This window comes from Alligator sinensis, unplaced genomic scaffold (genome assembly GCF_000455745.1).
Source record: "Alligator sinensis unplaced genomic scaffold, ASM45574v1 scaffold996_1, whole genome shotgun sequence".
Taxonomy (NCBI): Eukaryota; Metazoa; Chordata; order Crocodylia; family Alligatoridae; genus Alligator; species Alligator sinensis.
In genome coordinates, this window is record NW_005842581.1 from 2605 (window position 1) to 15952 (window position 13348).

At 40.3% G+C, this 13348-nt stretch overlaps 1 protein-coding gene across 1 annotated transcript in view; it reads left to right on the forward strand.

The window, feature by feature from the left end:
- The window catches only part of CRYZL1 (crystallin zeta like 1), a gene marked incomplete at its 5' end in the record, with an annotated part of 31994 nt that overhangs the window by 2361 nt on the left and 16285 nt on the right, over window positions 1–13348 (forward strand). The window contains 4 exons of the mRNA XM_006032642.3: window positions 3177–3254; window positions 5052–5124; window positions 6355–6399; window positions 11493–11561. Of these exons, the coding sequence (XP_006032704.2) occupies window positions 3177–3254; window positions 5052–5124; window positions 6355–6399; window positions 11493–11561 (265 nt within the window). The remainder of the gene's footprint in view (window positions 1–3176; window positions 3255–5051; window positions 5125–6354; window positions 6400–11492; window positions 11562–13348) is intronic.

Consider the following 13348-nt stretch of genomic DNA (forward strand, 5'->3'; position numbering starts at 1 on the left):
TCCGCCCCCCACCGGCTCCCCCTCCCCCTGCCACTTCCAGCAGGGCTGTTCTGAGTGCAGCTGGAGCCAGGTGCTGCTCTGCTCCCCATGCCTCCAGTGCCGGCTACTGATCCTGATCTTGCTCCTGCTATACCGCACTGCTCTGGGTGAGCAGCTTCAGCCAAGCATCTTCCCCAGTGCATAGGGCTCCAGTGCCTGGCCACCCTCCATCAGAAGGCAGCAGGGAGCTGGAGCAATGGCACCCAGCTGGACTGGGCCATGGGCACTGGCAGGAGCATAGCGCACACTGTCCCAGCACGAGCAGGCAGGGCTTGGTCCCATGTGGTGTGCCGTGGGGGTAGCACAGACCACACTGCCTAGGAAAGCTCTGCTGCATGCGCCCTCTGCCCAACCCTGCCTCCCCTCCTGGGAGCTAGCACTCAGGCAGCCTTCTTCCCACACATGCACCCCCTCCTTCTCCCAACCCCACAGCCCCCCAGAGCTGTAACTGCCCTGTGACCCAGCCCCATGATTCCAGCCTTGCCTACCCCTCCCATTCCTGAACAATGCTCCCTAAGTGCCTATAACCCCATAGCAAGTTTTGGTGAGTTGTTGTGGCGGGAGGGGCGGTGCTGACCTAGCCTGCAACAGCTCATCAAAACTCCCTGGCACTTGGACCCAAATACTTGCTCCACCCTTGCAATACATAATGGAAGGTCTGGAACCTTATTAAAGCCTGAATAAAGAGCTTAAAGTAAAGGTATCTTTATGTTGTCAGCTTATCACCAGTGGCCCCTGCTCCATGATTCCCTTATCTAATGAATGTAAAAGACAGTCATCAGTAGCACTCCTAATATGAGATGGGTGGAGTTTTAGTTATTCATGAAAACCAAGTGTTTCTTGTGTTTTATTGGGATAGTGCTTACACTCCCCAGTAAGATAAGCTTATCTGATTAAAGGACAGTCATTATGCCAGAAGTTTAAAGTCTTACCATGTTTTAAAATAAGGTTATCAAACTATTAATAACTTTGGTTGCGATTAGTTGCTCAATTTAAAAAAAAAAAAAAAAAATTAGTCTCAATTAATTGCAATTTTAATTGCACAGCTACAAACTTGTAAATGTTATGCGTGGAAAAACTCAAAATTATGCAGGTACTTCGTATGGTTGGGTGATGGGTGTGGGGTGTATATGTAGGGGGAGTGGAATTTGTGGGAGGGTGTGTGGGGTTTGGAGCCAGGGACAGGGGGTTGCCTATAGAGGGGTCTGGAACCCAGGGAGGGGGGACCCCCCGCATGCCTTGGAAGGATGTCCAATCTGAGCAGGATCTCACGGAGTTGCCAGGGGCATGCCCATAGCCCAAACATGGCCCCAGCAGCGGTGGGCTCCCTCCACCCTTTCCCTAGTAGCGGCAGCCATGGGCAGCCCAGGGTGGGGGTAGCTGCTCCAGCCCGGACTCGAACTTCCTCGTTTATTTGCAGGAGGTGGCTCCATGGGAATCCTGCCCCCACCCTCTGGCAGCAGCTTCCTCTGCAGAAGCGCAGGGCCACTGTTGCCACTGCTCCCTGGGGGCCCTGACTGGGGATGTGCCCTGTGGACCTGGAGGCGGCTTGTGCTAGAGCTCCCAGGCAGTCTCAACCCACCCTGAGCCCGAGCCCTGGGGCCGGAGGATGCCAAGCAGCCCTGCCATGGCTCAGCGCTGCCTTCCCCAAACCCCTGCCTCTGCCAGCCTTGCTGCTTAAGGGCCTGGATGGGGGGGGGGCATGGGTGTGCCTCCCCTCTCCCCCCTTCCTGCTGCAGTGGTCCAGAGCCTGCACCTGGGCTGCTTTGCGGCTCCTCTGCACTGCCACCACTGCCCCACTGTGTGGCCCAGAGGCAGTGGTGATGGTAGCAGGGCTGGGCAGCCTGGGTGCAGGATCCAAAACCATGTGCACAATTAACGCGTTAGAAAATTAACGCATTAATTGGTTCTTGCCTTAATCATTCATATTAACTGCGATTAATTGACAGCCCTATTTTAAAATATAAATTTACTTAGTGTCTCTTGGGCTTCACAAAAAATATAATTAACTGAATTAAATATTCATCTATTTGCAGTGGTCTGGCAGTGTAGTACCTTGTATAACAAAGGGAGATTAAAGTTACACTGTTAAGCTGACTTGTTGTTTATCAGACTGACAAAAAGCCTGTGACCCACAAGTAGGAGATGTTAAACTTAGGAGAAAATTGGTAGCCATGATTCTATGATAAAGGACCTGAAACAGACAAATTGAAGGAAAACCTAAACAGTAAAATTCTACCCTTTTACAATCAATAGCAAAACTCCCATGGACTTCAATGTAGATGTACTTTCAGAATTCTGTCTGCAGAATAATCTAAGGAAGTCTGAGCTAAATTTAAATGAGCTAGTTTGGTTACCAGAAGCAGTCTAAAATACAGCAGCACAGAACTTAGGGGTATGGACTAATTTACCTTGTTAAGAAGCATTGTCTTTTTGAGAGATCTTATTTAATGCTCATTCTTGTATTATATTGCAGTTTACAGTGCAGACCTAATTTATAATCCTCAGGTCATCCTAGAAGGGATGTCAGGAGAAATTTTCTAGCAACTGAAGGTGTTTTAGTGATTCTGTAAATTAAAACGATAATCCCAATTCATGCAGATAATTACTTTGACTTCAGATCGATTACTTAAATGTGACTGCTTGAAGGATTAAATATAACAAACTAAGACCCTAACTTTAGTCTTAGAAGTTCTTAGTGACATAAAATTCTCTACATTTACTGTTATTACTATTTTTAATGATATAAACTTTACTTCATTTTTTTCTTCAGTTTAAATTACAGTTATTTAAAGAAAATTTATTGTGCTGATTTTGCTACAAGTAGGTTTTGTAAAGTTAGTTGCTAAATGAAAACGAAATATTCGGAATAGTTCAATATTGGGGTTTATTAAACATTTTAGTGTCTGTATCATAAAAGTATATACAAAATTAAAATGTGATTATATATGGTGTAACACATAAATTTAATGCTGTTTTTCTTTTTTTCTTTTTATGTGAAATCATTCTTGACACGTGAACTATTGTGTACTAGGGATTTAGGACTCCGAAAAAAAATGTTCCCAAAGTCTTCTGTTGATTTTTACCAGCACATTCATGTTGCATTATATAATGTAATATGTGTAAATTTGTCTTAGGAAAACCTTCCTGTTGCAGGAGACAATGATGTGAAAGTACAAGTTAAAGCCTGTGCTCTGAGCTGGATGGATACAAAGGTATTTATTTTTACAAAATTTAAGTAAAGCTAGCAGAGTTGACTCTTCCCATCTGGAAGCTTAACCAGATCCTCAGCTGATAAACTGGCATGGTTCCATTTCCATGCCAGTTGAGAATGGAATCATATTGCAGTGTTGTAGTTCATTTATTTAATGTAAGTAAAATAAAAGGCACCTGTGCATTGGTACCTAATTTTTTTTGAGAGATCAACCTGCCAGCTGTGAGCTATCTATAGTAATAAAACTAATTTGTTAGGTGAAGTTGTACCTATTATGGAAGGTAAACCTGGCATCCCAAGTGGCTGGCTGGATAAACTGGAGAAATTATCCAAAATCAATCGCATGAAATTCAGTAAGGCCAAGTGCAAAGTCCTGCACCTGGGATGGAATCATTGAAGTTAAAAATACAGACTGACAAATGATTGGCTTGGCTGCAGTACTGCAAAGAAGGACCTGGAGGTTACAGTGGGTCATAAGCTGAATATGAGCTCACAATGTGCTCTTACTGCGCAATAAAAAAAAAAAAAAGCCAACAGCATCCTAATTTGCAATAACAAATGTGTTGCTTGCAAATCAAGGGAAGTGATTCTTCTTTATGGGACTAGTGGGACCTCACCTGGAGTATTGTGTCCAGGTTTGGATCTCACACTTCAAGAAGGATGTGAACAAGTTGGAAAGGATCCAGTGGAGAGCAGCAAAAATGATTAGAGACCTGGGAAATAGACTTGCAAGGAAAGGCTGAAAGTATTAGGTTTATTTAGTCTGGAGAAGAGAAGACTGAGATGGGGTTTTACAATCTCCCTTAAGGTACTTGAAGATGGTCATAGAGAGGTTGGAGATGGGTTTTTTCCTTGTCTGTAGGGGACAGGACTAAGAGTAATGGCCTCAAACTGCAACGCACTAAGAGGAACTTTGTCTTTGAGGGGGTGTCAGACATTTGAACAAGCTGCCTGGAGAAGTGGAATCTCCATTCTTGAAAGTTTTCAGCAGTAGGTTAGACAGACAGTTGGCTGAGGCTGTCCAGTTGGATGGTCCTGCCCTGAGCAGGGGACTGGACTAGATGACCTCAAAAGTTTTTTACATTATGTAGGGCTTTAATTTCTGTTGAAGAGTACAGAATATATAGACTTCATTCTGCATTCAGGCTTATGAACATGTGGCCTGAATGTGCTAATGTCACTAAGACCTAAATTACAACTTTAATACAGTAAAAGCTGTGTTAACCGGCATTTTATTAGCTGGAAAACTCTATTAACCGGCATCCAAGCGACATGGGAAAAGCGAAACCGGAAGTACTACTTTCGGGGGACTTCCCATTTCGCTGCCATGAGCTGAATTTTTCTTCGCCACTTTTTTGGCCCACAGCCCAGGGCAAAGCAGCCTGCACGGGAAAAAGCAGCCTGTGCAGGCGCCCCCTCCGCATCCTCCAGCACACAGACAGTGCACATTTGATTAACCGGAATATTTGATTAACCGGCATCCCCCATTCCCAGGAGATGCCGGATAACAGAGCTTTTACTGTACTAGGAGACTAATTTTGTTCATGTACTTACTAGCTTTGTTCATGTTTATAAATGCGTCTTATAAATACCTTTTTAGAAAGAGAGACCTTAACAGCATCAACTTTTTAATATTTTTTAAAATGTGGTACATGCCACTTTTATTTTAATGATGTTTTTGGTTAGGGGACATTTTTTTCATTTTTGAATTCAAGTGTTCTTATAATACGATCCCTAGTTTATGGCTAAAGGGAAAAAATTTTGGTATAAAAGTTCTAACCATGACTTTGTAATTTAGCTTTTGTCAGAAATGAAGTTGGAGAAGGAATTTCTACCTGTTGGGAGGGAGATTTCTGGAGTGGTGTTGGAGGGTGAGTCTATTGACAGTGATGTAATACATTCATCCTTGATAGGAGGAATTTAATGTGTACTAGTTTAAGGTTAGTGAGAATGATCTGAATTCAGTGTTAGTCTTGGGAGGTAAAATTATCTGGAATTTATTTTCTTGAACTATTAATTAAATAATGTAACAGTTAAACTGAAATGTAAAAGATTCAGAGGTAAAAAAGGCAGCCTGTAGCAAAGTGTTAAATGGAGTATGCTAGTATATTTACTATAAATGTTGTAATGGGCTCCAATTTATTTTATAAGAGTATTTGTTGGAATTGTAAGGACAAAATAAGTTTCAGGAATTTAAGCTATTGTTCAATAAGCATCCACCTTTACTTTGCTTAAAGTGCAGATGCTGCAAACATTTATGCATTTTCTTGTTTGTGTAGTGTTTGTAGGGGTGGTGTCTATTAGAGGTGTGCAAAGCAGGCAGTATTCAATTCAGCCCGATTTGGGGGACAGTGATTCGATTTGCTGATTCGAATCGCTGTCCTGATTCGATTTTGCCGACTCTGAAGATTTGATTCTGATTTAAAAAATCAGTGATTCGGCCATAGACACAGCTTTATATGTTTTTTCTACATACTTTGAGGTACCAGGTGACTTATGAATGCTGAGATGGTGGGGCAGATAGAGCGTCCCACAGGAGTGCAGGGGATCCCCCATGTGTTCAGCAGTGGACCCGGAAGTAGACCAGTACTTCTGGTTCACTTCCGGGTCCACCACCAAGTGCGCTGGGGACTCCCCCACACTCGCATGGGACACTCCATTCACCCCACCATCTCAGTGGTCACGAGCCGCCTAGTACCTTGAGGTATGTAGAAAAAACATATAAAGCTGTGTCTATGGCCGAATTGTCAAATCTCTCCGAATCGAATCGGAGGCATCCGATTTGATTCGGAGAGATTAATGGGTCTCCTGATTAGATTCAGAGATTCAGCTATCAAATTGGGCCAAATCTCCAAATCAAATCAGCGACCGAAGCTTCGCACAGCCTTGGTGCATATGGTAAGTGTTCATGTGCTGTGAAAAAAATTGTCTGTTAATTTGCTTAATGTATATGAATAAGATATAGTCTATCCTGCATGAAGAGTTTATTTTTGTAAGGGAGAGCTAGTATATGAAGTTCTCTAAAAAGTTTGTTTTAAATTCAAAAATATTTGCTTCTGTTTTCTCTCCTCTTGCCCAAATTGAAATTTTCCCCGCTGAAGTTGGAAATAAAGTGTCCTCCTTTCAACCAGATGATGAAGTAGTAGGTAAGTTAATATTGGTGTTTATCAATTAAAATAATTTTAAAAATAAATTAATGAATTATTTAAAGTTACAGTGAATGCTTTCATTACAAGTAGACGTTCTGATTTTTCTTTTCCTGAAAAAGTTGTAATTTGATGTCATAGTAATGTTTTACTTTTGGCAGTAGTCAGTTTTCATTAACTGGAATCCTAATTGAAAAGTTACTGTTGTGGAAATTATCTGAATGAGACGGGGGCAAATACTCAGCTGGGTTGGGCTTAAAGCTTCACTGCACTGAGTAAATTTTGCATATCATCTATACCACTAGTGCAATTGTATACAGATTTTTTTGGTTTTGTTTTTTTGGTTTTGTTTTTATAGATGTATATCTATTTCTGTGGGCATGCAAGGTGGCATCAATATTTATATTTTATATGCCTATTACTGGTCTCTAGAATATATTCATTTGGTAACTTCTGGTAATCAGAATTTTGCTGCTGCTTGTAGTTTGCTGAGGCTTGGTCACTTTGACATTCTAAATTAAATCTTGATCCAGCAAGGCATTTGAGTTTTGGAGCTTTAAGCATATACTCATTAACTTCCATGGGATTATTCATAGATCCAAGGCTGTCTCAAGTTTAATAAACCAGTTTAGGATACTTTTGTTCTAGAAATTTAAGTTTATTACACATTTTTTGTTCTGCATGTCCAATTCTTAATATGTAGTAGACTGCATATATAAAATATGTATTTTATACATCGTGTTTATAAAGTCCTTGTGTAACTTTAAATTTTAATAACTTTGGATATACACATGATAGAAGCAAACTGTAAATGGTGATTGGAAAGCATAATGCATTAACTTTTTTTAGCATAGTGTAAGCTATGCATAGGGTAAGGATTGCAAATGCAATTCATGAAATCACTCAGCAGCCACTGGAATATGTTTTCTATGAGTTGGAAAATTGGATTGAATGATGCATCATAAAAGAGGGCGGTTATGTTGAAATTTGAGGTGTATTGTGTTAAAACTTAATGAATTATGTTTTCAGTTGCCATTTACAGTTAGTTTCTTCATGTGTACATCCAAAGTTACTAAAGTTTAAAGTTGCACAAGGACTTCATTAAATGACTTGTATATAACGTGTGTTGATTGTTGTTCCAAAAAGCTCTAAATCAAAATCCTAAATCAGTTAAAAATGTCCAGGATTATCTAAATTTTGAAAGCCCTTTATTAATTTCAAATGTAGTGAAAGAAAATTTGAAATCACTCTTTCCACATAAAAATGTAGTAACTCCTGTGGTTTAATAATTGATGATGACGTATTGTACAGTTCATAACATTTAGATCTATCTGATAAAGTAGCACCCAATTTATATTCCAGACTCTTGTAGATTACAGACAACACTTAACCACAGTGGAGTAGACAAACAATAAACAGTTCTACTGTGCTAAATCACTTGAATACCGAATAAAGATACCCCCAGAGAAATATGTAGTAACTTTACTACATGCCATAAATCAGGATAAAACTGACTACAGGAATAGGTGTACAAGATAGGCATTTGTTCAGTGCAACTTGGCTTCCCCTTCAACATACTAGCCAGATGCTGAAAGAACGCCCACTGCAGGCATCTCACTTGGGAGAGTTGGTCATGTGACTGTCCTTATGGAGTAAATTTACTACCTGGTAGAAATTACTCAATAAATTTACTACCTAGTAGATATTACTTTTGTCAGAAAGGTGCATCATTAACAATCATAGTATCTTTGCCAAAATGATTTGTTGTAAACTGAAGTTTACAACAAAAGTTATGGACAAACAAACAATTCACCTTGGCTAAGATAAAAGGAGTCAGGGCTGTACTATGTATCAGTTCCTCCAGGTAAGTTTGCATGCTTCTTTTATATCATCCAGAGCGGTTGACCCTGTAGTAAAGTGAGTACCCTGTTCAACTTGCTGTTATTTCATCATTTGTCCATACTGAAGTTAAATAGATGGAGTCTGATAATGCATCCCTTATTTATGTGCCAATTAGTCCTTGATTGAGACATGGCAACAGTACAGCTTTCTCTAGCATGATTTTAGTGGGGGGGGAGTACTTTAAAGCAAGCAGTTGAAGAGTCAAAGACAATGAATCTTATACCACCCACATATTAAACACAAGCACTTTATTCTTTTCAAAGGGAATGCATACTGCATCACAGAACAGCATTAATTGTGCCTCGAACTGGCAGCAGTTCTTGGAGCATTCCTGATCTGCAGTCCACAGAAAAGCCAAAATCTACCCCTTGACCCAAACCCTGCAATCATTAGTAGCCTGGAACACTTCTGAGCTCTCCCTATATAACAAATGAGATGAAAATTAATATAAAGCACTAATCTGTAAATCAAAATTAAATGGAGGGCTGCATTTAATAACATGAAGCCTTCTGGCAATGACATTGGGCCCTGTTCTTCAAAGGGCTGACTGTCCATAGTTGTGTTTGTGTTTTTCTGCAGAGCTCAAAATATAGTATTGAGACTCTTCAGAGTACTTAGTACTCTTGACTTCCATTAATTTCCAGATTCCTACTTCTGATATGATGCAACATCTCAGAGCTAGCCAGATATAAGTTTGGGCCTGGTGTTTACTTAAGAATACGTAACATTTTAAAATCTTTAAAAATTCTAAAAAATGCACAACTTTTTATATCAACGTTTGCATCTAATTGTCAAGAAAGGCATATCTTAATTTATTGAAGCTTCATTTTGCTCTTGGTACAGTAGAGCTACCTTTAAGTTAAAAAATGTAAAATATCCAAGTCTCTTTAAACATCTCTTAGGATTGTTCTAGGCCTTTTTTCTGAAAGGATTCTAAATACATTTTTTCATATTCAAAATTTGAAGTGAAATACAATCAATGTTGAACTGTCTTCAAAATCAGAAGTCTATATGTAAACTGCTAGGGGCTTGTATTCAGAAGAGCTGTCTCCTTTTCTTTTGGATTTGGCATATTAAAGTAAGGGACTGAAGGACTGACTAGGTTATATAGGTAATGGCATCCAGGTCAAAATGTATTATGCAAAGCAGGATGATAAGAAGTTTCTGTCCTTGGTGCAAGTTCATGAATTATCTTGGCCTCTATAATAAATTAAACCATGAAAGGGATTTTGCCTGCAGCCAAATCACAGTGAGGTCTAAGGTTTCATCTGTGTAGTAAAGCAAAACTTGGGTTTTGCTAAGTTTAAGCACAATGGTTGAAGGAAATGGCAGATAAATTGGCTGGTAATTTTGAGCCAAAGACTTTGCTGGTGTAAATGGATACAGCTGTTTGTTTTCAGAAAGTCTTAAGATCTGGGTAGGAGAGGGATACAGAGATGCCTGAGAAAATTATAAGATCTGGGGGTTTTAATATGCTATATGATGCCCCTCTTCCTTTCATCTCTTGCATATTATTCTTCTCTTGGGAGTCCAGAAACTTAACCTAATGCCAAAATCTTTTGTTCTTCAACCCACAACCTTCTGTCTTCAATTGAAAAGGCATTGTTTTGGTCAGGATAGACTTTTTGCCTCCTTTCTATGTCTCCTTTTTTCTGCTTCCTGCTTTCTTTCTTTTTTTCCCTTTCCTTTTTTCTGCCCCTCTCTTTGCCTGTTTTCTATTTTCCCTTTCCCATCAATTTTCACCACCTTCTTGCTCTCTGCCCCTCCTTGCCAACTTGCCTTCTATCTGGCACTCATCCTATTGCTTCCTAAACATAGTGCTCCAAAACACCTTGCCCTTTCTATGCCCACCTGCAGTGTGACAGCTCTTGTTTTCCTTTTCTCCTTGCTTTCCTTGCTATACCTAATCCACTTGGGTAGGATAGAAAGGGGAGCAGAGTGAAATAGCATCTATTCCTCTTCTCATAATGCATGAATCTAACAAGAGAACAGTATATTAGCTCAAGAAAAGAAAATGCTAACATTCTCCTTGAAACATACTGGTATCTTGCACCATTGGTCTTTGCTTAGAGCTAGGTGGTTTCAACGTGTAGCCCATGAGCTGCTTGGGGCCTGCCAAGGGTTAATTTGGAGCCTGCAGACTCCCACCTGGGCATCACTCCCCCCATTACTCTGGCTGCTGCTGCTCTTGGGGTTTCTCCCTCCCTACTCTGGCTTCTGCTTCCTGCCCCTTGCTCTGGGGGCAGCGTGGTGTGGATGAAGTGGTACACTCCACAGAGTCCAGGGAGCCTGCAAACTCAGTTGAGAAGAAGAGTGCTGCTGGTGATGTGTCTTGTAGCCTAGAGGGCACCTGGCCCATATGGCATACAGCCCTAGCCACTCTCAAAGTTGGACATCCCTGACCTAAATCATCCTAATAAGAACCATAGTCATGGCATTAGAAGGGACCGACCACAAGAGTCCTCTAATCTGACTGCCTACAAAGATTTAAAAAGAATTATTCTTAAACCATCCCAGGCAGATGTCTGATTTAAACAAATTCATGTTTTATTTGAATGAATATTCACAAGGCTCTCCTCTTTTCCTTCCTAGACTCTCTTTGCTAATCATTGACGTTCATGCCACTTTTGTGATTCATAAAGACAGAAAATAAAATAGTAATAAATATATTGATTTAGTGTGACTAATGTATTACCCTTTCCACCCTTGAATCAATTTATAATTTTCAATTACAGATGGATGTTTGGAGTTACCTTAATATTCTCAACCTTTTAATGCAAAACACTAGCTTAAATGGAGCAGATGCCTGTCTGTGTGCACCTTTGCCTCCCAGTTGTGTAAATTAAAAGTATCATAGTAGTGCTAAACCCTTATGATTGCAACCCCATATGCTCCCACTGCTCTTCAGGACAGAAACTCTCCCTTGGCAGAGGGATGAATTGCATCTTTCTGAGATCATTTAGAAACAGACAGTTCCACATCAGTGCAAAGGGCTTAGACTAGAGAGGCCTTGTTGCCCCTTCCAGTACCATGATTCTACAATTCTTATTAGGGAGGTAAACCAGATCTATATTCTTTCCGTTTGATTATGTAAAACTGAGAAGAAAAGAAATGTGGTTTAAAGCTATGCTAATATTTCATTTGTAATACATGCCTGGTCTGAATTGAAAGTTTATTTTCAATATTCCCAGGAATTTTACCTCTAGATTCTGAAGAGTCTGGTGTCTCTGAAGTTATTCTGGTTCATCAGCATTATTTGGGTATGTAATTGCTATTACTCTAATACTTTCACAGCCAGTTAACTGGATCTCTGATCTGTTTGTGTTTTCCCAGGTAACAGCAGTAATGCAGGGATGTCAAAGCACTGGCCTGTGGAGCACTGTCATCCAAATCATGGGTCCTGAAGTTGACCCACATGCAGTGCTCTCTAAATTAGCCCTGTGCACTGCCTGTGGCACCACGTCGGGCTAGGCTACATGGTATCCTCATTGAGCTGGTCTATAGGTCCGACCTAGCCCACAAGGCTGGTCTTGCATCATTTATTCAGCCCATGAGCCCAATCTGGCTTCAGTGCCTGATAAGCCTGCAAGTCCTGATATGTTTGACACCCCTGCAGTAAGTAGTTATTTAGAGGGACCAGCATGTTGTAGCTGTGATGGTCCAGAAAGTATGCAAGAAGCAAGGGCTTTTTGGTAGTATCTTTTATTGGATCAACTGTATAGTTGGGAGAAACGTTGTTTATTTGACTTACTATATTTACCTACATCCAAGATGACTTAAAATTTAAGAGAACTCCCCAATAATTAGATTCTGTACATGGAACAAGACAAGCTTTCAGGCATGGAGTTTATCCCAGACTAGAGGAGGGGCATTTTGTGCCAAAAACTTGTCGAATATCTCTCCCAGCAGTTTGTCCAATAAAAGACATCACCAAAGAAGTCCTTGGTTTCCTCTTTATCACTTAGAGGGTTAATGTTCTGACTGAACCGCACAAGCTGACTCATGCTTCCCCCCCACCCTAACTTTCCTTCTTGTTGCTTCACTTTCTCTTCCTGCTGACTTCCCTGACCTACCACAGAGATAAACATTTTAAAAACCTTCTTTTGCTGAGAAATTTAATATCTTCTCTCTGAACCTTGACCTCTGATCCTGAATTATCATCTGGGATCAGAGGAACACCTGGAATGTATACTAACATCTTAGAAGTGGAGGGAGGAAATGTCAAAAGATGAAAGTCCAGGGAAAATAGTACTGTTTTCACCTGCATTTCATTCCTTAGCTGCTATAATGTTTTCAGTTGGCCTTTCATGGAGGTAAATTGCTCTAGTGGAGAGAGCACTGGACTGAAAATCACAGAAGTTTGGCTCCATTCCTGGCTCTGCTAATGATGCAGTGCCACCTTCAGCAACTTCACTGTCTACATGACTTTGTAGTGTATCTTCCTAGTTTCTTTCTGTTCTGACTCCGTCCTTGGAGAAACCAGTCTTTACAGTTCTACAAGGTATTTTTAGAGTTATTGAAGGGTGTTTTAGTGACAACAGACTTCTCCTTTAACTGTATAAATACTTGGCAAAATATCCTTGATCTCTCCTAATTTTGTTTTATAGGTTGAATCACTTAGGTTAAATCTTTCAGGTTATGATTTTTTTTTTTTTAACGGCTGTGAGAAGTCACAAGTTTATGGAGACTGAAGATAAAGGCTTATTACTCTTCCTGATACAAAACTGCAGGCTAAGCAAAATGAAAGCTAGAAGAATTTGCTCGCAAAGTAGATATGGTAGTTACGGAAGAAAAACACTTCTCTCTCCTTTGTTTTTGATTTCCTTTATTTTCTTGCTTGGTCTACATACAGTAATATGTGTTGCTTCAGACAGCATCTCAGAGAATTCCAGAGTTCTCTTCTAGTTCATCAGCATAGCTGTTTTGGATGTCACAGTAATTACTCTCTGCTCCAGGGGTATTGGGGGAAGTTGTGAAACTGCAGTCCCTGATTTGTAGATCGAAAAGATATTTCAGGGGGGCTTTTGGTGCCTTAGGAATGTAGAAT